Source organism: Mus pahari, chromosome 8 (genome assembly GCF_900095145.1).
Source record: "Mus pahari chromosome 8, PAHARI_EIJ_v1.1, whole genome shotgun sequence".
NCBI classification, from domain to species: domain Eukaryota; kingdom Metazoa; phylum Chordata; class Mammalia; order Rodentia; family Muridae; genus Mus; species Mus pahari.
In genome coordinates this window covers 21281439-21306615 of record NC_034597.1, presented here as the reverse complement: position 1 = coordinate 21306615, position 25177 = coordinate 21281439, and the positions used below count along the sequence as shown (strand labels likewise).

Below are 25177 nucleotides of genomic sequence, written 5' to 3'. Positions count from 1 at the left end.
GAAAGGCTGTCATGAAAGCTTATTGTTCCCAGGAACCACTGGGCCTGAATGGCTCGCTGAGGTTGAGTGAGAGCCCAGGATGGCCCAGTCCTAGGGGAGGGTGGGGCTACAACCTCCCTTTTGTCAATCTCCTTGGTCAGGCACCAGAACAATTTTCTCAGGAAACTATTCCTTGCAATCTCACAGAGGCTAGAGAATGGGCCTTTTCCAGGTGAATCAATACCGGAGTCTTCACCTGAAGTCGGTCTCACTGATGAATTTAGTCTGTATCCCAGTAGGGCTTCAGCAAAAGCAGTCGCTTGACTCCACCCAGCCTCTCAGCAGGGACAAGCAGGACTTCTGCCTGAGGCTCCCTCCAATTCCACTGTCTATTTGTCTGGTGAGCCCAGCTCTGCTACCGATATAGGAATAGGGCCAAAGCAGCAAAATTCCAGGCTCTGCAGCCCTTTCTCTAAACCCAAATGATACTGGGCTATCCCCCTCTCAAGCCATTTCATCTCAAAAGGATGGCCCCTGGCCCACCTTCCCAGAATTAAGGTCTGAGAAGTGGTGGAGAGTCGGGCACATCTCATTCAGGCGGAGGCATCACAGCCAAATGTCAGAACCTCAGCTCGGAACCCACAGTGCTGAGACACCAGCTTGGGGACGGGGACCCCAGATGTAACCGCCAGACCTCATTCTAGAAGTACACTTAACCAGAAAGCCTGAGAGGCCAGGGGTGGAGATTCCTATCACTATTACCTTGTAACTGTAAGTTCCTGTCGCCGGTCGCTAGTACTCTCAAAGCCCAGAAGGTTTCAGTGGCTCCCCGCTTTTCTTTAGGCGACTCTTTCAGGGTAAAGGAGGCTTCAGGTCCTCCCGACTCACCCAGCCTAGGACCCGAAGCTCGCTACTCACCCGGGACAACTTCGCACCTGGGCCGGGACACGAAGGACAGGAGCCAGGAGAGCCGAGAAGGCGGTGGCTGCCGATCCTAGCCTGCTGTTCTTTAACTGGCGTCCCGGGAGTGTCGCGTGCACTCTGTGCACTCGCGTGCACGGGCTGCTCTGTCGGGCTCCAGGCGCGGGTGTGGTCGCCCCACCTGGCCTGCAGCACACACCTGTGCGTGGGGCTCGACACGCCCCGCGCCTGCTGGAGCTTCTGGCCTCCGGAGCCCGAGTCATTCGCACCCCGCCCACCCCAGCGAGCACCGAGGGCCACAAGGCGGCCACTTTACTGTCCTGGGATCAGGCCAGCGCCCGCCCCAGCTAGGACAGGGCGGTATTGTGGGAGGCGGAGCCCGGAGAGCTGCAGCCGGCGCCTGGATAAGAGGACCCTGGACCTCCTGCCCCAGCTCCGCGTGGTGGTGGGCGGTGGCCGGTGGCCGGGCCATGTTGCTAGTGTTGCTGATCTTGGCCGCAATGTGCAGGAGCGCCCTGCCTCGAGAGCCGGTAAGCATCCCCCTCCATCGTGGGTACCCTTTCGGTTCCCATCCTTTTAGCTGAACCCTGACAAGCGACAAGCGCATGAAGACCTGCCAGTTCAACTGTCAAGGAATTGTCCATGACCCACCCTTAGAAAGGGGCCAGTTTGCACCCCTGAGCTAACTGCGATGGGCCTTGAACTCACACCATCCATCTATTGCCATCCTGGAAGGTATCTGCTGTCAGACCGCTTCCCTGGGCCGTGAGGGTTAGAACTGTCACTGATACCGCCCTGGGCATTTGAGCTCATCTAGTCTTAGTCTTCTCCTCGAAAAGAAAAAGGGTGGTACTCAACTCACACAGGTATGCCTTGTCCCCGGGTTCATGATGACAAACAAGACGGTATTGCTTACATCTGTGCTGCCCACCTCTTGGGTCAACAGACAGCCTGCATCCATCTGCTTGCCTGCTTTTCCTGTCTGTCTAGGGCCATGTTGACTCCTGAAGGCAGCTTCCCTTTCTTCTCCCGTCTCCATGACTGAAAGAATCTTTCTAGCTATTCAAGAGGAACAAGATCATCCTCAACAAGGCATTTAGGTGCCCTGCTCTCTTCACACAGTGGAAGGCATCCTTGTTGACTGTGGAAAGTCACAGCTTATTGATGGTGTCCTGAAGCCCTTGCCCTCTCTGTGCAAGAGAAAAACTGTCCCGGGGGCAGCTGTGAAGAACATCGAACGAACTCTGCAAAATGTAGAGCCGTCGCCTGGCTTTTCCTACAAACCTTGTCTTGCTCCCATTCAACTAGAACTTGGTTCCTACTAGGTGGCTCATTTGCTTAAGAGAATGTCACCAAGCAAAGGACAGTGGATGACATCATCCAAACCCAATTTGCTCCATTAAAACCTCTGCTTTGTGCTTTCACAAAGGTTTTGGAAATGAGAGGACTGAGATATTAGAGTCCCTTGGGTTTGTCACATTGTGTCTTGCCACTGAAGATTACTGACAACTAAAATAAATGTTTTAGGCTCAATATACTATTTCCAAACCAATACTATTCCTTTTTTAATGAAATTGTCAAAGGGTTTAGTAACTGGCCTTTCGTAGACACTAGTGAGTTTTACTTTTTTGAAAGCTGTTTTGGAAAGATGAGATCACAGTACACCCCCCACTCCGGTTTTCTAAGTAGCTCAGCTGAGTTCTAGATCATTCAGAAGTATGATATGAACTTGGGTGTGAGTGTCCTGTGGGCTGCAGTCATTGCTCCCTGCTTTCTTCTCCTCTGTGCATAGCCAATCCTTAACTTGGAGAAATTAATAATCACTACATGATCCTGAAATCCAACAGTTAAGCTTTAGATGGTACAAGGGGCCTCACAGTGGCCCTCAGTAATCCGAGGCAGGGAAAGAAAGCATACATCAGACCTACCTGGTCTTCAAGTGGGTGAGCAGCTGCCAGGAAACCAGGCATACCCATGGCTAAGCCAGAGTCCATCACAGCTACAGTGGGGCAGCTCAATTCCCCTCAGGTTGGAAAGTGCAATCAAGCTAGCTCTTTTCTTTTAAAAAAATGAACTGTATTTTTAAGTGTGTGTGTGTGTGTGTGTGTGTGTGTGTGTGTGCGCGCGCGCGCGCGCACACACGTGCGCACACCCTCAGAAACCAAGACAATGAATTCTGGAGCTAGAGTTACAGGCAATTGTTGTGAGTTGTCCAATTGGGGAGCTGGAGCCTAAACGAAGGTTCTCTGCAAGAACAATATGCTGTCTTAACTGCTGAATCATCTCTCCAGCTCCCGGCTCGTCTTTTCGTTGAAAGCTTGTCACTTGTATATGTATCTAAGGAAGAAGACGGTGTTGTGCTTCATTTGGTAAAGTGAGCATTGTGATCTACTGGCTTCAATATGACATTTGGTTTTTCTCTTTCCTGCAGACTATTCAGTGTGGCTCTGAGACAGGTGGGTGCATTAGAGAACTGGCAAGGTCACGGGACACCAGGCACAGTGTGGTATATTGCCTTGTTAGCTAACAGGAATGAGGTTCTCAAGGTGGAATTTGGGGGTAAGGGTGTGTTAGAAATGGGCTGTCCTCCCAGTGAATTAGCACCCAGGCAGAGTGGGACGCACCATGCTAAGTGGGAAGCAGTACCTGTCACTCCACAGAGGGACAGAGATTAGGGTGCGAGGGGTGACACCACTGTCGGAAGTAGGCAGCAAATGTTTTACACGTAGGTACCCGACATGGTAACCTTTGAAGAATGGGTGGGTTTTGTTTAAGAAAGTGACTAGGGAGAGCGAGCGGCGGAAGGTTCAGTGGCAGCTAAGGTGGGGCACTTTTATGAAAAAGAGCTGTCATAGTGTCCTGGGTGGAGTCCTGTGTGAGGCTTGGAGAAAGGAGGGCTGGTGTTAGTAAACATGTCAAACACACACACACACACACACACACACACACACACACACACACACCATAAAGCCAAGAGAATTTATTCAGGTGCATAAACCTGCCAGCATCCAGGAGTTTGGCTTTCCTTAGCAGAAGTGAGTTGTGAACAGGTGATGGAACAGGAGAGACCACTTGGAGGAAGTGGGCCAGAAACAGGAGTATCAAATGAAGTCCCCTTGCCTCCTCCCAGGGCCATCTCCAGAGTGGATGGTCCAACACACACTCACTCCAGGAGACTTGAGGGACCTCCGAGTGGAACTTGTCAAGACAAGCGTGGCAACAGAGGAGTTTTCAATTTTGATGAACATAAGCTGGATACTCCGGGCAGATGGTAAGTTTGCATCAGTCACAGTGTCTACTAAACTAGAAATGGGAAGGACATAGGGCCCATTAATTCCGTTCCTCGGCACACACCGCAGACATATACTATCTTAGGATGTGTTCAGCAGCACTATTCATAACAGCATGCAAATGCCCAAGAGCAAAAAGGAATCACAATGTGGAAACTTTGGAACTCAATACAGCTATGAGAATTCTGTGTGTGTGTGTGTGTGTGTGTGTCACATTATGGATGTAACAAACACGAGTAGTCAGAGTACAAAGAGCTATACAGCTGTATCTGTAATCATGCCTACCGCGGTACATGAAAGAACAAAACAAGTGGTGTGACATCAGGATGGGGTTTGGGAGCCCAGGCAGCACTGGGCTGGGGGCAGCTCTTGGCTGGGTGTGTAAGTGTGCAAAGTCACTGATGAGCAAAGGCTTCCCTCAGTCACACTTAGTGGCAGAGATGACTCCCCTCATTTTAGGAAAAGCGCTGCTTAGGTTACTTTCCTACTTTTCAAATGACATCATCAAAGTCCTGGCGTTTTCTCCAGATTATGTTGAGAACAACATGCAAGTTCCTTATACAAGCCAATCCTGGGACCCTGATGACTACGCCTGTGGTTTCCATCTGCCAAAATTAAACTTGGTTTAGTCAGGGGTCCTCAGCACCTGGGAAACTGACACAGGAGACCCATCTGGGTTATATACTAGTTCCAGGACAGCCTGGGCTGCAGGGTGAGACCTTGTCTCAAAAGCTCCAGGAAGTTGTGGAAAGAGCCGGGAGGTCCCTTTGACCTGGGAAAACAAGTCGGTGACAGGCGTCATCAGTGTGTTTTTCAGAGTAGTAGGAGAGGCAGCCAGGGATGCCCCAAAGGGGGATTGGATCTATGTGAGTGGAGTGGGGCTGGAAGGACCAGGGCATGGCCCCAGGACATTCCTGTGAGATGCTACAATAGGCTTTGGCCCCACATCAAGCAGGGTGAGGTCTTTTGGTCAATGTTGTTATGGACTTTAAAGGGAACTTGGAAATATAGCGATGGAGGAACAGACAGACGAGAAAGTATGGTCTGTACGGACATAGGGCGGTCAAAACAGGCATAGTCAGGTCCTGATGCTTGGAGGGTCTTTAAAAAAAAAGTCAAAGCTAAAGCCTGAAACATCCACTAAACCAGAAATAAGCAGTGTAAAAGACCCATTCCTCCCTTCCCTGGGCCTGAAAGAAATGCCCATATGCCTGCACTGAAAGACACACCCGAGGATATGTGCAGATCCCAAAGCAGTCATCTTAGACCAGGGCAGATGCATCACTAAGCACAGGCACTTCGTACAACAACGAAGGCCAGCCTAGGAACAGCAGGGGTCTTGGGCTTTGGAATCTGAACTTGCACCTCTTGCTGATGAACTGTGGAAGATCAGGCAGAATTACCCGCCTTGACCCCCCCCCTCACCCCCCAGACTCCTAAAACCTCCACTCCATCAGCACCCTGGGTACCATGGTACACACTAGCCGAGACAAAGCATTTGAACTGTTGGGTACGTGTGTGTGTGTGTGTGTGTGTGTGTGTGTGTGTGTGCGCGCGCGCGTGCGTCACATAAGCGCTAACGAAAGCAACCTCCCACTTAACTGTCTCTACAGCCAGCATCCGCTTGCTGAAGGCCACCAAGATCTGCGTGAGTGGCAAAAACAACATGAATTCATACAGCTGTGTGAGGTGCAACTACACAGAGGCCTTCCAGAGCCAGACAAGACCTTCCGGCGGCAAAGCAAGTACTTCTAGGCTGTCCTTGACGGACAGACCCTTCGTGTGAGGAGCATGAATAGCATGCTTCAGAAAAGCCCGATGATGCAGAGCAGAGCAAGATGCCTGGCTCCAAACTCTACTTGTCTGCTCAGTAGCGGGAAGGCAGCATCTTTGGGACTCAATGCCCAACGCAGTGAGGGGAGTTGAACTTATATCCTGGCTCTAAAATGCCACCGTTTTGTTTTTATTCTGAGATACATCAGGATATTGGGCTGGGCCCATTCCTTACAGAGACATTGGCCAAAGACCTGCATCAGCTGGAGCATAGCGTGCTCCATCAAATGACAAATGAAAAGTGGGCAGAGGCTCTCAAGTCTGACAGCCGAGGTTCAGTCCATAGGCCCTACATGGTACAGAGAACAATTCCTCCAAGTTGTCCAGACCTTCCCACATGCACTATGGCATGATCTCCCACTAGCACACGCATGTACATATGTGCACGCGCGCGCACACACACACACACACACACGAGCGTGTGCACATGCAATACGTAATTGTGAAAATACAAATGAAAATGCCCCCCCCCCCGGTGCTCTGCTCTTGTACAGTTGCCTTGCTTTGCTTTGCAGTGGACATTCTCCTATGTAGGCTTCCCTGTGGAGCTGAGCACTCTCTATCTCATCGGCGCCCATAACATCCCCAATGCTAATATGAATGAGGACAGCCCTTCCTTGTCTGTGAACTTCACCTCGCCAGGTAAACTCCCTCACGTCCTTGGCTCTTCGGTCTTACTGTCTCACCTGTGTAATGGCACGTAGTTTGGTGCAACGAGCCTTGGGGACCCTTCGAAGCTGTCAGTTTCCTCCTCTGTGGACACAGTGCTGAGCAGTCCTCACTCAGGGTAGGGAGTGTTAAGTTAGGTAAACGTGGGAAATCATGTTCCTGGGTGCTAGGCAGGCCACAGAATGCATCATCTATCCGAGCACTTGCCCTGGGCAGTGTACATAGCAATGGGGAAGCTTCAACGCTGGTCCTTCGCAGTTGGTGCCTTGAGCCAGCCATTCAGGGTGGCTTTGATGTCACACCATTTACTACACGGTACTTTTTAGCTTCCTGATGACCCCAAAGCTGTTTATTGTGTTTGTGTGTGGGGGGGATGCCTTTTTTTTTTTTTTTTTTTTTTTTTTTTTTTTTTTTTTGAGTTTTATTTGGAGATGGTATTTGAAAAGCTACAAGAGTGGCATGTTTCCATGCAGCTCTCGGTTCCTGTTCCACTGGTCGCCAGCATCTTGTTTTCAGGGCGCACTCATGAAAACATGGAAGTAACGTTGGTGTAAACATCAGGCTCTTTGGATTTCAGCTGCTTTCCCATTACAATTTCCTCCTGTGCCAGAGGCACTCGGTCATTATGCCACCCCAGCCTCTGGCCTCGCTTTTTCACAACCTTGTCAAACATTATCTAGATTGTTTCCAATCTGAACTTGCCTGATGCTTGCTTTGTATGTAGGCCAGGGATATGAGGCTTGGGTATGAATCCCACAGAAGGCATTGAATTCTTCTCATTATGTCCCATCTGGGGTGTGTGACATCGTTGGTGAGGGTCGTGCCTGCTAGGCATCTGGGTACCTACCACCCGGAGCCTCATGTCTGGAAGAGGCAGAACCTATGTGTATTCTCAGCTCTCACTTTTGTTGCCATGTCACCTCCTGGAGGTTGTTTTTGATAAAGGCTGTACTTAAAAGAGATTACTTAAAGCTTCCATGGGAGAATGATTTCCTATTTAGATCTTCTGTCTTTCATATCTGAAGTGTGAGTGTGTGTGTGTGTGTGTGTGTGTGTGTACCGGGCAAAGGGTTATACCTTTTACTTAAATGTATCAACTTTCATTCACATTCCCAGGCTGCCTAAACCATGTAATGAAATATAAAAAGCAGTGCACTGAGGCGGGTAAGTAGATGTAGCATTCTGTCACTTGGAAAGACTCCTGACTGGGGCCCATGAAGTGTCCTCCATCCTCAGACAGATAAATAGCTGAGGTATAGAGATGGAAGTTCTCTAAGTCACTCAGTGAAGGAGCTGCTGGAGTGGCTCTGGGCTGAGCAGATATCCAGCTATCCAGCAGCTATCGTCCCTGTGTAAACTAACACTTTATCGTGAATCCCACTTGAAAGCAGTGCCCATGGAGAGCTGTTTAGTGACTGGAAAGAGTCCCATTAGCCTTTACACTTGCACATCACAACTGGCCTGCGGTCAGTGGAGGCTCTGGGTACCTTCTGTTTGGATTAACAAACAGTGTGAGAGTTTGTCCAAGTGAGGCCCCAGTTGCCTTCTCAAAAGACTCCCTTCACTATGCAGGCTCTTAGATAGTCAGTCCCTCATCCCAGCTTCTAAGGGTAAGTATAAACTTCAGAGCAGTATAGCCTTGTGATGCCGATGAAGTGAGTGACACTGGGGGAGATCTTTCCTCCCCCCAAAAGAGCACTGTAAAAGAACGGAGCTGTGAGGGGGTGTGAAGTCCAGGACCTGGAATCAGCTCTCCAATTCACCCCTAGGACCAGTCCCAGCCAGGGCTCACAGTGGTCCCTCCCGTCAGCTCTCCAATTCCCCTAGGACCAGTTCCAGCCAGGGCCCACAGTGGTCCCTCCCGTCAGCTCTCCAATTCCCCTAGGACCAGTTCCAGCCAGGGCCCACAGTGGTCCCTCCCGTAGGGAGGATAGCCTGTGTTATTATATATACACATGTTCCTGGAAAAGTTTTCCAGTCTTATTTGCAAGTCATATGAGACAACAGACTCTCTGATAGTTGATCTGCCATGGATTCCTGTAAGCTGTGTGCATTTCCTTCCTTTGTAGTCAGTAAGGCTGGGAGCGTGTCCTTGTAAGTCCCGAGTCTTGGTGCGCTTCCTTCATATTTTGGGACGTACCTTCCCACCTCCTAAACTGAGGCTCTTCCTCCCAGCCTAGAAAGGGAAAAGAGTGGCCCTAGCCCTCTCACCTCAAAATGTAGGGTGAGCACTGAACCCAGTCATAGACTGAGATCTATACCTACCACTCCCAGCTCAAGGAAGCTATTTGTAGCAAAGTGGTGGCATCGGGGGGGGGGGTAGTCCCTAAACTTTCTTGGACATTAGATACTCTGGATTCTGGGGACAGTGTCAGAAGATACACTAGAGTCCCTGTCTCTTGGGTGTGTGCCCCAAGGTCTAGATTTGTTTCTGTGAAGTCCCCTTGGGAACTCAGAGAAGGGAGGAGTTATCAGGGTACTCTCCAACTTTCAGGAAGCCTGTGGGACCCAAACATCACTGCGTGTAAAAAGAATGAGAAGATGGTTGAAGTGAATTTTACAACCAATCCCCTTGGAAACAGATACACGATTCTCATCCGACGCGACAGGATGTTGGGGTTTTCTAGAGTGCTGGAGGTATTCTCCCCCTTATCACCACCCCATTCCCAACCTCTAGCTTTGGTATTGAAGGGAAGTATCGACATTTTAGGACCTTCTGAATAGGATCCCTTTCAAGAGAGCTGGAGCTAACTGTTGTCCAAGCACGCTAGGGCTACCTTGATTAATGTAGTAGAAACAAGTGTCTGTAGGCATCTAAAATCAACTAAAGGCAGAAGTTCTAGGCTTCTCAAGTGAGTCCTTATTCAGAGTCCATGCATCAGAAGTCAGGAAGAGTGGCTTCATCACTGAGAGTCTGTACACACTTGTGACTTAAAGCTCTTGTCTGTGTCTCACTTGTCTGCACCAGAATAAACTGACGAGGATGTCTGTAGCCGTTCCAGTGACTGAGGAGAGCGAAGGTGCCATGGTTCAGGTGAGTTAAAACGGTAGCCTGGGAAGGGAGGGAAATGGTCGCTCCACCACGGATGCTTTCTGTATGTGCTTGTGTAGTGGGATGCTAGGGACTAAACCTAGGATATCTCGAATTCTGGGTAAGTATTCAACAGCTGATACAAACTAGCCTTCTGATGCTTCTTTCTAAGGATGGCAAGTCTCTCCCCAGTCAAGCAGCGTTATCAGGGACGCGTTATCGGTCTCCACAGTGGTGAGATCAGAAAGCGGACTCTGCAGCTGTAGTGTCTTTTGTTTGGACTGGTGGCTGTGGACTTTCCAGAGTGTTTTCATTTCTATTTACCATCATGGATTCCAGGAGTCATGCTGAGATAGGACTGCCATTTTATTTCCCCCAAGTGAGAGGTGAAGATGCAAAGGTTTGGGTCTGGAAGGCTGGGGTGCAGATCAATGCCTGAACTTTGGAGAGCAACTGTTTGTCGTCTGGGGGCCTTGGGTGGCCCAGGTGGAAACAGGAAGTCGGGTCCCCGGTAGTTTACAACATGGGTGTACAGGGGATCACAGTACAACACAACCACACCCAAGTCACTCTCCACTCCCTGGAGCACCAAGCAGTCAGGGTGAAGCAGGACAGCAGACCCCGGGGCCACAGCAACTGCTCCTTTCAGGAGGCTGTGGGTTTCCTGAGGGCCAGGGAGGTCACCTCCTGTTGTCCGGGGGCACGACTTGTATGTTTATCAGGATGGGGCTGCCCTTTTAGATTAGGAAAATACCACGTCAGTGAGAGGCACAAAGTTCAAGGGCGTTGCAGGAATTTTGGTCTTGGGGTCACCAGAAGTGTAACCAGGCAGAAAACTGACCATGCCAAGAGGTGTGAGAGAAAAAAAAAAAAAAAGAAAAAAAGAAAAAAGGGGTGGGGGTGTTTCAAGTGGGACACTGTACAACATTTCCTGAGGCACTTTGATTGCCCCTTCTCCTCAGCTGACCCCATACTTAAATACCTGCGACAATGACTGCATCCGACGCGAAGGGACAGTTGTGCTTTGCTCAGAGACAAATGCTCCCTTCCCTCCAGATGACAGTAAGTACCCATCATTACCACAGGATGGACAGAGACTTGGGAAGCACAGGGCCCCTTTCATACGAAACAGGTTATGCTGTCTGTGAGGAGCATGAAGAGGTCCCTGCCTGTGTGCCCGGAACTGCTCTGACAGACTCTGCCAAAGTCCCAGAGAGCTGATGGCCAAGTAAGAAAGGCTTGTTTGAAACGAAGGCACTCTCTTCTCAAAAGCAGGGTATACAAAGGGGGTGGAGGGGGGAAGAGCGCACAGGAGTTGTTCTAAGTGCCATGGGGCTACAGAATGGGAACCCCGGACTGGTGTCAGCAGTGCTGCAAGGCATTCCGATTCTCTCCAAATCTTATTTGGTTAACAAATCAGGAACACTGGCACCAAAAGACACCGCCCTGGTGCCTGAGAGCATGTTCTGGAAAATGTCTTTAGATTTAGAGATGCCTTGGTTCTTTTTATGAACATACAGAATGTTCTGAACCTAGCCCATGGGTGGGGCCGAAAAACAAGAGTCAGCCAGACAAGCTTTTGATAATTACCCTAGGACCCTGACTTCTATGTGGGCAAACCAGGGTCTGTGTGTGTATTATGTATGTAAGTTCATCCTGAGGATCAGAAATTCTTCAAACAAAACCCTAGTGTGCAAACTCTGGTTGGCACAGTGCTAACTCGTGTGCTTGAGGACTAGAAGCCCGAGTATAGAGAATGCTCCCAGTGCCTGTTGAGAATCCAGGGAGAACACTGGTGAGCTACTCAGTGGGGACAGTCCCTTGCTACACATGTTTTACAACCTGGGTTGGATCTCTCCTGGAACCCATGGACAAAGGAAGGAGTGCATACCCTAAAGCTGACTGCCACACATTCGCTGTGGGATGAGTGCCTGCGTCCATACACATCACACTAATATTTTTGTCAGTGTTGTGAGCCTAGCCCGTGATGGCTGTACCATCATTCCAGCCCACACAAATACATTTTTTCGGGGGGGGGGGGGAAGAGATCTGAATACCAGCAAAGAACCCTTAATCAGCAGATCCACCCCCCCCCCCCAAGATATTCTAGTCCTTGGTTTGAAAGGTCTAAACTCCCAAGGAGAGTAAAGAGTCCGTTTACATAGGGTGACCGAGCTGTTCCCTACAGACAGGAGCACACTGGGAAGCTGGCTGCCTCTCCTCCTGGTGCTGCTGGTGGCTGCGTGGCTGCTGGCAGCTGGGATCTACCTAACTTGGAGGCAAGGTAAGGGTGGTCACTTTCTGAAGACCCTCTAGTGAGATCCTCCCCATCTGTATGTGTAGAAAAAGAAACCTGGCTAGATGTGGCAGCATAAACCTGCACTAGCCCTAGAGAGGAAGAGGAAGAGGGGTCAGGGGTTCAAGGATGTCATCAATTACTGTTCAAGGCTGGCTTGAGCTACATGAGGATCTGTCTCAAAAAAAACAAAAAGGAGCTTAGTGTACTCTGGAAGTTATTCCTACATCATGGCAAAAGATTAACTCCACACTTTTAAGCTAAGAAAGCCACATGAACTTTCACCTCAGGAATATCTGCATCTAGAGGATGCTGTTGGTGCCATGCTACCACAGGGTTACAGTAGTTTTCTACATAGTCTTGCTGTGGAGCACAGGGTGGGGCTAAACTTCATAGAGGTACGAGAACCCTACCACCTGCAGGGAGAAAATGGTGCAAATCACAGTTGAGCCAACTCCTAAAAGGATGGGTAGAGGTTGTATCTGTGTCACAGTACTGAAGTTTCAGCAGCCTGCTTCAAACACGGTGACCTCAAACCTCAACAGCTGCTGAGTTTATCTGAAAAGAACATGGCTTGACTCTGAAGGTTGATTTATTGATAGGGCCTTAGAAATACATCTTTTAAAATGCTTTTAAGATTCAAGCATCAGTGTTTCAGGTCTTCAATAGGACTATCAAGGACCTTTTCTCCTATCAGGAACAAAGCTCTGACCCTGATCCTGGGTGACACTGTCTGGTGGGGATCCTTCAGTAGTTTTAGATTACTGTAAAGGCCTGCTATTTGTCATACAGTTAACAAAGTTTCCTCCACCCCCCTTCTCCCCCAGGAAGGAGCACGAAGACGTCCTTTCCTATTCCCACCATGTTCCTGCCCCTCATTAAGGTCCTGGTGGTTTACCCTTCTGAGATCTGCTTCCATCACACAGTCTGTCACTTTGCTGACTTTCTTCAAAACTACTGCAGAAGTGAAGTCATCCTTGAAAAATGGCAGAAAAAGAAAATTGCCGAGATGGGGCCGGTGCAGTGGCTGACCACTCAGAAGCAAGCGGCAGATAAAGTGGTCTTCCTTCTTCCCAGTGACGTCCCGACCCTTTGTGACAGTGCCTGTGGCCACAATGAGGGCAGCGCCAGGGAGAACTCTCAGGATCTGTTCCCTCTTGCCTTTAACCTCTTTTGTAGTGATTTCAGCAGCCAGACCCATCTGCACAAATACCTGGTGGTCTATCTTGGGGGAGCAGACCTCAAAGGCGACTATAATGCCCTGAGTGTCTGCCCCCAGTATCATCTCATGAAGGACGCCACAGCTTTCCACACGGAACTTCTCAAGGCTACGCAGAGCATGTCAGTGAAGAAACGGTCACAAGCCTGCCATGGTAGCTGTTCACCCTTGTAGCCCACCCGGGAGAAGAGAGACCCCGAAGCCTTCCTACTCTCCCTTCCAGTGACAAATGCTGTGTGATGACTCTGAAATGTACGATAGAGGCTGTGTGGAGGAAGTGCTATGTACAAACTTGCTTTAAAACTGGAGTTTGCAGAGACAGAAACTGAGCATTCATGCCCGAGGCCAGTTATTAGCTGGATTTACGAAGACAATACAGTTACAGACAATAATGAGTGGGACCTACATTTGGGATATACCCAAAGCTGGGTAATGATTACCACTGAGAACCACGCACTCTGTCCATGAGGTAATATGGCACTTCCCAGTCAGGTTGTCAGCTTGTGTCCGTCTTGTGCTGCCCATGCTCTATGCTGCACGTAGACCGTTTTGTAACATTTTAATCTGTTAATGAATAATCCGTTTGGGAGGCTCTCACTAATGTGTAGCTTCCTAAGAGAAAAAGCCTATTACACACACAAGCTGGCCGCATTTGCCTGACCAGATGATCCAGCGTGTGTGTAACCACGGTACTGTTTGTTGTTTGGACAGGTAACCTTTTACTTTTTATCTCAGAAGGGCTAGGAACTGAACCCAGGGTATCATGCACACTAGACAAATGTTCTGACACTGAAATCCGTCCCAGTCTCTCACAGGTGACTCTCTAAGTGAATATACAAGCACATCACCAGCAGGGCGGTGGTGGCGCACGCCTTTAATCCCAGCACTTGGGAGTCAGAGGCAGGAGGACTTCTGAGTTCGAGGTCACCCTGGTCTACACAGAGAAAACCAACCAACCAAAACCCCACATCACCAGCTGGATGTGGTGGCACATGGCACTCAAGTGGAAGAGGCAGGAGGACCTCTGTGAGTGTGAAGCCAGCCAGAGACACATAGTGAGGCTCTGTCCCAAATGAACACAAGTTGTTACCTATAAATCTAGTGTCTACTTTTGTCCAGTTACCTGTCCACTATTGACGTTCCCAGAGTTCTTGGTTATTACATAACATTTCCTATTCAAATCAAAACTAATTCTTCAAGTGAAATTAGCTCTCTTTAAGAAATATATCTTTTCTATAATCAATTGCTGAAATAAAAACCCACCAAGAACTGGAGAGGTGGCTCTGGGGCTTAGAGCGCTGGCTGCTCTTCCAGAGGACTTGGCTTCAGTTTCCAGCAACCACACAGCTGTTCATAGCCATCTTAACTCCAGTGTCAAAGAGACCCGATAACCCTCTCTGGCTTCCTAGGACACTCTACATGCATTTTAAAAATACATTTTATATACAGTAGTACTTTGCTTGCATGTATGTCTGTGTACCACATATGCTTGGTGCCTGAGGTCAGAAGAGGGTGCTAGATGACCTGGAACTGGAAATATGAACCACGTGGACTCTGGGAATCAAATCCCAGTCTTCTGCAAGAACAAATGCTCTTAACTGATGCGCTATCTAGCTACACCCCTAGGTAAATAAATCTTATTTTAAAATCCAAAACAACCCCAACCAGAAGAAGCAGTAACAGGATACAGCCTTGCAAGGTTTTCAGCCTTCTAGCTCACGTTACTTTCTCAAAGCAGCTTTTTTCTTAATGTAGAAACTACAGCAATGTATATTAGCGTAAGTATTTGTCTAGTATGGCTTCATAACACATGATCAATCTGTTTTGTAATGGGACCCTGTTTCAGGTAGTTGACTGCTGGAAGGTCTGGCATGGTGGCACACCCCTTTAATCCTAGGGCTCCGAGGCAGAAGCAGGCAAATCTCTTGAGTTCAAGGCCAGCCTGGTCTACACAGTTCCAGGATAGCCAGGGCTACATAATTGAGAAACCAAAAAAAAAAAAAAAAAAAAAAGAGGCAAAGGTGTATCTGACCCGGTAAGTTAGCAAACACTTTTAAAACCTNGGTCTACACAGTTCCAGGATAGCCAGGGCTACATAAAAAAAAAAAAAAAAAAAAAAAAAAAAAAAAAAAAAGCAAGTTTGTAACTGACCCGGTAAGTTAGCAAACACTTTTAAAACCTATGTATTTTTAATTATGTCTTAGGGGTGTGTGTGTGTATCTGCAATGGGTATGTGCATGTAAGTATCCACTCACAAGAGTGTCTATCAACTCAGAAGTATGACTCACAAGAGGCCAAAGGCCTCAGAAGCCTTAGGGCTGGAGCTACAGATGGCTGGGAAGGGCCTGCCCTGTGCTGGGCACTGAACCCAGATCTCCCAGAAGAGCAGCAAGTGGCCTTCCTCACTGAGCTGGCTCTCCAGTTCCCGGGGGGGCACACATTTTAAGTTGCCGTGCCCTGGAAGGAAGCAAGCAGAGCTGTGAGTTCCAGGGAAGGACTCTGTCTCAAGGTCATGTTTTGGGTTTTTGGCTTAGTGACAGAGCATTTGCATATCATGTACAAGGTCCTGGTTTCAAGCCACAGCAAGTGTGCTAAAAGAGCCCATGTTAAAGGGATTCATTCACTCTAGCACATGTCTTACAAATAAAATAAAAACCCAAAGATGCATAAAGCGCAAACTCCCTGCAGCCAACTTCATACTCAGGTAAGGTGAAGGCAGTGCAGGCATGGCACATGAGCATCATATCCACTGCATAATGTCAGAGGCAGTGCAGGCGTGGCACACGAGCATCACATTCACTGTACAATGTCAGGCAGTGCAGGCGTGGCAAGGCTCAGCTGTTTGGGAAGACAGTTGCCAGAAGCTTTTAAGAGTGCTGATAACAGAAGATGGATATGGCTTGTGTCAAAACTTGGACTACAAACCAACTTCCTCCAAATCATCACCTACTACTGTAAGAGACCTTCGTGTGCAGAATGGTTAAAACAGGTGCACTGTGCTTCGGAGAGCACAGGGATGAGTGTGAACTGTCTAATCAGCCCAGAAACATAAAATCATAGTCTATAACCGTGATCCAAACGGGTCATTTTCAAATATGAGAGTACATCTCCAAATAGTATTCCCAGGTTGGACCGTCCATCTGCAGCCCCTCTTGCTCGAAGCTGCTTTATCTGGTTATTCTTACAGTGCCAACAGGGCTGTGCACCCGAGACTGCTACAGTCCATGCTGATCTCCTCGGCTCATCTGACCCACTGTTACCTGTCTCCCTGTCCTCCCCAAGACATGCCTGTTGACAGACACGGTAGGAACAGATGCCTAACAGCCAGCTAAACAATTCTGCTTCTCCTACCCTGCCTTGCTTGTGCTGTAGCCCCCAGGAGTGCTCCCTGAGAAGTGTGTGTGTGTGTGTGTGTGTGTGTGTGTGTGTGTGTGTATGTGTTACAAAGACAATGCTTAACTCCAAGAGGACCTTGTGTGATGTGCACAGAACCCAGACTGACCACTTTAGCTCCTAACTACTGCTAGAAAAAAGAGAAAATGCCACAGCTGGTTCCAGTGGTCACATAGCACCCCTTGGGGGGCTACATGACACTTAAAGTTTCATCAGGATGGAAGGCTGGACAGCAAGGTTTCCCATCAGGGACAGGGTAAGCCTGACTGAAAGTAGATTATCTCAAATCAGTATCATACTTTAACATAAAATTGAATTAATTTAATTCTAGGAAAATTAAGCTTCATGGTCAATAACTTACAATACATACACTCTTCAAGTCTTTTATGCCCCGAGACTTGGTTGTGGTTTTCACCACACAAAGGCAGCTCGTTCCCGTAACATTCGGACACCAAAGCGTTGCCACTCTCGCTGATAAATCCACAGTTCCTGAGTGGTGTCCAAACACGCCAGTACTGCGCCTCCTTTCCATGCAATCAGCCGGGGGTCCATGTCCTACCCAGAGACAAAGACATTTCAGCTAAGGCAGGGAAGACACGCAACACCATTTTCCGCAAATGAGGTTGGGACCCTTGCTCAGTCGACCAGAGAGAGAAGAAAAGGCAACAGTTTTGGTTCTCAGGGCAAGAGAGAGCCAGCCCTGCCCTGACGCACCTAGAGTCTTCATAAGACGAAAATCCAGAGAACAGGGACCAGAAAAAGAAAACCAGTCTCAAAGCTGGCCAGGCATGGCAGTAAACACCCACATTTGGGAGGTAGCAGCAGGAGGGTCAGGAATTCAAGGCCAGCCTTAACCACACAGTGAGTTTGTGTATCTCAAAAGACCCAATCAGGGCTAGAGAGATGGTTCAGGGGTTACTAACCACCCCCCCAAAGGAGCTGGGTTCAGTTCCCAGCACCTACAAGTCAGATCATGACTACCTCCATTCCACTTCCAGGGGGATCTGCTCTTATCTTCTGGCCTCTACAGGCACCATGTACACATGCGGGCACAGACATACGTGTAGCACATAACATAAAATCAATCTTTTAAAAGCAAAAACACCAAACCAGAAGAAATCTAGCCACGAGTCCAGAGCTCCCGCCACCCTTGTGACCCACGGAAAGTCATGTTCACAGTTCTCTAGGTTCTCGACACTCACAGCCAGAGGCTTTGCCTGGATCTCACTCTCCTCATGTGTTAGTTAGATGGAACCACCTGGTGTCAGTGAGTACTGTCCCACCTGTATCACGAAACAACTCACCTTAGGCCTTGTGACCACATCCACATTTTCAATAATTCGCCTGAATGAAGGTGGCATTTTGTTGAGAATTCTGTGCTGGAGAAACTCTTGAGCTTTATGAAACATCAAACCGCCTCCGACAACGAGGATAGAGCTATACATTTTCTTTTTGGTATCATCGGACGCTGAAAGATAGTGCCGTCCTGCCAATTACTCACTTAGAAGGCCAGTCCACTATCTGACACTTGAACAAACCGACAGCATCTGGGATCTGCCCCCAGACCCACCCTCAGCACTGCAGTCGGGGACCAGCCACCCACTTCCCATCCCACTCCTCTTAGGATTAGAAGCAAACTTTTACAGGGGCCCACGGGGGTGTGCTGTGGACTGCCTGGCTAACCACACTGGTTTTGCAGGCCTTCTCAGCGCAGATGTCACAGCATCTGAATGCTAACCCTCCAGTTATCCCTCACATTTCTCACGTGACTCAGAGAAGGAAGAATCCCTTATTACAGGTCTTCATCAGAAGCCCGGTTGCGACTCTTTAGTTAGGCTCTAACATGGACCAGAGCTGTAATTTCATGGTGTTTGTTAGTCTCCATCATCAGCACTAGACTAACTGGCAAAGCAACTGCAATGGGGCCAGGGACCACCTGCACTGCATTGCTGGGTCCCTAGCCTCTGGCAAGCCGAGGGTGGAGCAGGCTTGCTGATATTTTGAGAAAATGCTGCACTTCACAAGCAAGACTGACCCAGATCACACCTCTGCACCCACACTATGTACTGGTACCCAGGGTGAGCTTACAGCAACAGTCGACGCTGTGCAGGATGGCCTTATCAAGGCCCAAGGCTTTCCCCTCAAACAGTGAGATGGCAGTTTTCCTAGACATCAGCGCAGTGAGGGCTTCCTCGGACTCGTTGCCTGCCATCAAACAGTCTCCCTGGGAAGAAGCCAAGTCCACCTCCTGGGAATGGAGTCTTTCTGGAAGATCAGAGGACTGGCCACGGAGATCCCCTTCAAATCCAATGGGTTTGGATGCAGACTTGCGGTCTGCAGTGGCTTTTGCAGACTGTAAGTTAAGAGAGAAAGCAGTGATGGTCTGAGCACAGTGGACATTGGTGGCCCTGTCCAGTTAAGAGTCTCCCCTCCTATGACTTCAGAACAGCACAAGCACAGATCAGCGCAGCACATACAGCCTATACCCATGCTGGGCATAAGGTAAGCACAGATCAGCGCAGCACACACAGCCTATACCCATGCTGGGCATAAGGTAAGCANACAGCCTATACCCATGCTGGGCATAAGGTAAGCACAGATCAGCGCAGCACACACAGCCTATACCCATGCTGGGCATAAGGTAAGCATAGATCAGCGCAGCACATACAGCCTATACCCATGCTGGGCATAAGGTAAGCACAGATCAGCGCAGCACACATAGCCTATACCCATGCTCAGTAAGCTGGGCATACAGGTGAGGATGCCCGCCAAGGCCAAAGCAGCCTCTGGCCATGTGGGCATGTGGGCAGGTTCTAGACACTTGATATCCATCAGTGGGCTTTAAAACTGAAATGTTGACAGAGACGGACTCTCTCTAAGCTGACTTTCCAAAGGGTATGAGAATGAGAGTCACAGGCTAGTGACTGTTATGGAATCCTCATTCAGATCCAACCTACCTCCTTTTGGTCTCTAGGACAGAACAAAGATGAGCAAGGTCCCAACCCTAGTCTCTGCCATGGGCTGCTGATACCAGATTAGCACTTGAGAACTATAGCTTATGCCGACAGACATCCGATTACTGGGCCCAACAAACAAACAATTCAGCTTTATGCCTACAGCAATATTTTCTGTATTAAGTAAGGACCTGTTAACTCTGGGTAAGGTGAGGAGAGGTCCCCTCCCCCAGCAGAGCCACTGCATACCTGTTCTTGCTTGCTCTGGGTAGCCAGCAGGTAATGCTCATCATGCGGATCCTCAGGGTCTCCCTGGGACCTGTGCTGCAGAGTTGTCATCTTCTGTCCCACAATCCCAAAGGTTGCTGGGTAAAACAGCGCCATTGGAGCCTGGGCATGGAGGGAGAATGCTTAAGGAAAGGGTGGAACTTCAGTCTTCCCCAGACAAAAGCCACCAAGCAGGTGATCCATGTCACACTGGGCAGCACTCCTTCTTGGAAAGGGATTGCACAACAGACTAGAAAACTCACAGTCCACCTGAATGATTGGCACAGCATCATGTGAGACTCTCAAAGCAAATGTAAAGTAAATGCTTACAATCTACTTTATGATTCCCTAGCAAGAACAGAGGCCATAGGAAAACCTACCATGTTCTGATGGGGATGGGGAGATAGCACAGCAATTTTGAGTATCCTTGGCAGAGGATCTGAATTCTGTTCCCAGCACCCACCCTGGCAGCTCACATCCACCTGTAACTTGAGCCCCAGGATCTGATACCCCCTTCTGGACTCTGTGGGCACCTGTGTACATACATGCATATATACACATAGTTTAAAAGCAGTATTCAGAAAAGAAGGGGGCGGATCTGCCCTAATCTGTATTCTAACAGGGCCACTCTGGCTTGGGGGATAACAATCTGAGGAGCCAGCATTCTGACTCCAACATTTGCAGTCCTCTCTGAGACGCTCCTTCCTTGTTTCACTCAACAGGGACGACTTTCTGTCTACCCAGGGACACATACACTGTCAAGTTACCTGGAGCTTTTCATCTCCTAATCGAAACTGGTAAAGCAGGGCAGGGGAATCCGGGTGCCGAATCTGAAACTCATGGTCCTGAAGCCCGGAGATGTCCTGATGCCAGGGAAAGAGGCTGCTGTCAGTAGGAGTGTTCGGAACCCCTCCAGCTCTGCACGAGCCTCTCCACGGGACGAACCCACACAGAAAGTGGTTATCCTCCAGCTCTGCACCATTTGCTCCAAACCCCATAAAACAGGAGCTCAGCTGCACCTCGCTTCTCCACTTCATTCCCGAGATTTCTGACACTTGTACTTTTTGGCCTTGCCATTACTGGTAGACATCAGTGTACATGAGGACTCAGTAAGAGTATGTCCTTCTGTACCTTGCAAAGCTGAGACACTTACAGTTTACCAAGGTTTATAAGACAACTGTGTCACCCAAATAAAGTTTAAAACTGAAGCAATCCACACGCTGAAATGATTAACTGCGGATAATGCACTGTACACAGCTCACTGAACATCTGTACCTATCTCCTTGCATGTTGTATTCATTTCCCTTCCCTTTGTCCACTGGCACAGCGGTCAGAGCACGGGCACAACTCTGACTCCACCCGAGAGCTTGCACAGCAGGAGAGCTTTGGCACCCTGGCTTCCCCAGGTTAGTGAACAGACAGCACGAGAGTGGTAAGGCTGAAGTCCCTTTTAAATATTTTACATTTTTCCCGAACCAAAAATAATCAACTATATTAATTGTTCATACCTGATCTAAATGACAAAAGGTTTCTTTAAGGTGCTGCAAGAGGAGGCAATCCATTTTATTTGTTAGCTGACACTCTCTGTACGGAAATCCGGCTCGCTGCATGAGCCAGTAAAAACACCTCGACACATCAGAGCCCCCATACGCCAGACAAAGCCTACAGTTAGGAGAAAGGGAAGACCATGAATCTGTCAGTTTAGAAGGTGTACAGCATGCTTTAAAAAAATACATCTGTTGTAAGAACTGAAAGACCAGTTAGATGAGAGACTAGAACTCTCGCCAAAATGATGTTCTAGACAAGAACACCAGTTGTTTGCAAAGTATTCTGGACTAGGACTAGATAAAGCTAAGATCGGTTTGTGGACAGATCACGGAGCTTACCACTGGCAGATTGGCTTTTCACTCACTAGCATAGAAAGGAATCGGGCACAGACAAGAAACACCTGGGAGAGAGGCTCAGTGACAGCATCCACTATGACACTCCTGTGAGGCACACGACTACAGTGAGGGAGAGAGGCTCTTCACTTATCCTGTAGTTCGAAAACTACAGAATTAGACAAGCAGATCTGGTCCAGTGCTCATTGTATTCACATGTGCATTAGAGACGTCATGAGGAGACAGACTTGATAAGTCACTCAACACTCAACTCATGCACCGCTATGATAAGGGAATCAGATATTCAAAACTCTACAGAATGTAGACCTGAAAAACCTGCTTTGTGTCTACAGTCCTGCTACATAAAGCTTTTTGGAGTAAACGACCATGCAAAAGCCACAAAGCTAACTTGACTTGTACCACATACCATGGCTCTTGGGAAATGCAAAGACGAATGTAATTTGGAAAACTCCCCCAGGACAAGGCCATCTGCATAAATTAGGCCTTGCCAGAACTTACACCCGTCTCTCTGGACTCCTGTGCAGACTTCATCTCACAGGTACTTTCTGGCCAGTGGAAATTTGAACGGATTGTGATGGAAGAACACTTAGGAAATGGCACTTGCTAAGAGCCTTACCGTGTGTTCCGATGAGACACCCCATCCTCTACACAGCACACACTTGTTTTCTGGTCCCCAACATCTACAACACAGGTGCTGCTTAAGCCGCTCCCAAATGTAGCGCACACAGACTCCTGATGGACCACAATCCCTGACATTAAAAAGAGGCAGAGTGGCAGCAGTTAGACGCACTGCAGTAGACACCATGGAACAAATGATTAACTCAACTTAGGAGCCTAGAAATCTCTAGGCAAACAGCTAAGGGATACCACTCCTTTCAGAACACACATTAATTAAGTCAGTGCGTACAGTTAGCTGAGCAGTTTGAGGGTGTCAGGGGCACCTCAGGCATACCTGCGAAGCCCATCTTCATCAGTATCATATGGACCAGCTCTTTCACATGCTGTTTGTTATAGATATCTGGAATTAACAAGATGCACCTATAATACTGAAGAATAACAGTGAGAAACAGAAGAACGGGTCAACAACTGTCTAGTCACGTCCAATCCCATAATGCCTACCCCATGGAGGCTTCCCCGCATAGGACAGCAGCTTCGGACACAGGCCTTGAACAAAAGCTCAAACCTCTGTGTGCATCAGGATCAACCTAAGTCCCCTGACTCTTTAGAATCACTGTAAACTTGTGACACCTAGGGAGGTGACGTGTCTGAGTGAGGTACAAAGAAAAGCCACAAACGCCATCAAGCTGACTGGCTTCAGAGCAGTACCCAGGCACCAATGACACAGTCGGGGAGAGAAATCACTGGACAGGAGTAAGGAAGGAAGAAAAGGTCTCCTCACTGCCCACGTTTTCAAGTGCTTCAAGGACATTACACTACATACACACAACTGAGTAACAAATACTTGTATTCACAAAAGTCTCAAAGGCATCCCAGGAATTTCCCCTCACCTTTAAATCTTTCAGTGGGATTTCCAAATACTTTTGTATTGCATGAGACCAGATCACTTCAATATCTGCCAGAACAGCTGTGAGGGAGCCTCCAGGGCCTGGGTGGATATTCAGCTGACCCCTCCTGATCGGCCAGTGAATGTTGTAACAGTCCAGTGGGTTAACATACAAGGCCTTGGAAAGGAAGAAATGCATTGTTAGAGCTGTCCCTGAGGGCTTTCTGGACTCACTCAAAACCCCAGAGAGTCAGGATTTTCTAACTGCTCTAGATTCTGAGCACAGAGCAGCCAACAATTCAGAGGTCCAGTGTACATTTCTGTTCCTCAAAAGCAGGATTAAAAGTGGTAGGATGCAGCAGAGTGCATTTCAGGACTATTGGCTGTTTTTTTTTCTGTTCCATCCACTGTCCACACTTCTTACCTCTTCTCCTACCAAATACTCAGGCTGCTGAGATGTGTTTGTCCATTTGTTTCCAGAACAGTGATCTAGAATGGCAGGTCGCATCTGCTTGTTATAGGAGCGTGTCTGGAAACAGAAATCAAGAAATGAGCTAGACTTCTCCAGGCAGGGGCAGTGCAGAGTCCCCTTGTCTCCTCTCAAAAATCTGAGACACATGGTGAGATCCTGACTGGTCTTCTCTCTCCCTCTATTCTTCCCTGTCTTCTTGGAAATTCTAACTCATATTTACATCATGACTTAATGAACATATGCAAGTCCTGCCACGGCCAGGTAACACGGCATCTTAGTGACAGGCCACATATACAGCAGTGGCTCTGAAGGGTCCTGACAGAGCTGAAATCTTCTGACGGCATGCCCAGTCATGGCACACAGCTTCATCTGTGTGGTGATGCTTACAGAAGCAAGCTGTCAGTCATACAACAGTACAGCACGTACAATCACACACAACGTATGACACTGAAATGAGTGTGTGTATGTTTCAGTCTACACTACTTATTGCTGGCGGTCTATTCCTATTACTTATCCATTTTTAAAGTTTTTAAAAGACCAGCCCTGAGGCAAGTCCTTCAGGAGGCGATGCAGGAAAGAGTAATTATCATTTTATCATAGGAATGGACTGTTACACACACATTATTGCCCATGAAGACTTTCCCATAGGACAAGATATTTGTCATCTTGAAACTGTGGGCTTGGGATGGTGTGTGTCTTAATTTTAACAAATTCAAATGTGTAAAAAAATTTAAAAATTGAGTGTGGATATAATGACTTTTTATAGCTCCACAATGCTTGGGAAAAGTTATGACATGTGGTGCATCTCCTGCATGCTGAGGTCAGATGTGTGCCCTCTCTCTCTGGCAGCCATGGATGCCCTACACAGCTAAATGTCCTGGGGGAATAAGGTCAACATCAACCACTGGAAGTGGACACCCATTCCTCTGCAGCGCTGAGGATGAAGTGCATCAGCAAACAGTGGTGCTGCTGAGAAAATGCATCTCGTATCCTAAGCAACAAGCCCATCCCTCTGGGTGTAGTCCCCAAGTTTGGGTAACAGGGATTACCACTCGCCCAAGTCTTGTCTCCTACAGTCATTTGTTTGAGTCCATGCTTTTTTCACAATTCAATTCTTTGTACATGCATTGTTTTCCAACATATCAAACAAACAAAAACTAAAACCCTTCTCCAGAAAAGCTGGAACATTTTAAGGTTTGTAAATTATTATTGAAGACATTCAAGAAAATAAACTTGGAGTATGGTGTTTCTGAAGTCTACAGGAGACAGAAGCGTCCCAGGACTCCACAATTACCCACCACTCCCCTCCTGACTCACGGAGGGCAGCTTCCACAAGTACCCTAGAGCTATACACTGTGCACAGGTACCCTAGAGCTGTACACCGTGCACAGGCACCCTAGAGCTGTACACCGTGCACAGGCACCCTAGAGCTGTACACCGTGCACAGG

At 48.4% G+C, this 25177-nt stretch overlaps 3 protein-coding genes across 4 annotated transcripts in view; 1 reads left to right on the top strand and 2 right to left on the bottom strand.

Moving 5' to 3' along the window:
• Positions 1–1198, bottom strand: part of Chdh (choline dehydrogenase) — a 32947-nt gene extending 31749 nt beyond the window's left edge. The window contains exon 1 of one of the 2 annotated variants that reach the window (XM_021204144.2): positions 898–1198. The gene's annotated coding sequence lies outside the window, so the exon portion shown is untranslated. The remainder of the gene's footprint in view (positions 1–897) is intronic. The other variant, XM_029541354.1, reaches the window with a different exon arrangement.
• A 73-nt stretch (positions 1199–1271) lies between these two features.
• On the top strand, positions 1272–13898 carry Il17rb (interleukin 17 receptor B). The gene is made up of 11 exons (XM_021204026.1): positions 1272–1430; positions 3332–3356; positions 4031–4171; positions 5804–5931; positions 6539–6665; positions 7809–7856; positions 9187–9329; positions 9661–9726; positions 10686–10785; positions 11912–12007; positions 12847–13898. The coding sequence occupies exons 1-11, from the start codon at positions 1371–1373 to the stop codon at positions 13410–13412; spliced, it is 1500 nt and encodes a 499-aa protein (XP_021059685.1). The 5' UTR covers positions 1272–1370; the 3' UTR covers positions 13413–13898.
• Positions 13899–16937: 3039 nt separating this feature from the next.
• Actr8 (actin related protein 8) overlaps positions 16938–25177 on the bottom strand; it is a 15370-nt gene continuing 7130 nt past the window's right edge. Inside the window, exons 4-13 of the mRNA XM_021203336.1 lie at positions 23682–23786; positions 23262–23435; positions 22706–22799; positions 22370–22502; positions 21361–21514; positions 20620–20715; positions 19835–19975; positions 18720–18984; positions 17936–18099; positions 16938–17186 (exon numbers count right to left, since the gene is read on the bottom strand). Of these exons, the coding sequence (XP_021058995.1) occupies positions 17043–17186; positions 17936–18099; positions 18720–18984; positions 19835–19975; positions 20620–20715; positions 21361–21514; positions 22370–22502; positions 22706–22799; positions 23262–23435; positions 23682–23786 (1470 nt within the window). The 3' untranslated portion in view covers positions 16938–17042. The remainder of the gene's footprint in view (positions 17187–17935; positions 18100–18719; positions 18985–19834; positions 19976–20619; positions 20716–21360; positions 21515–22369; positions 22503–22705; positions 22800–23261; positions 23436–23681; positions 23787–25177) is intronic.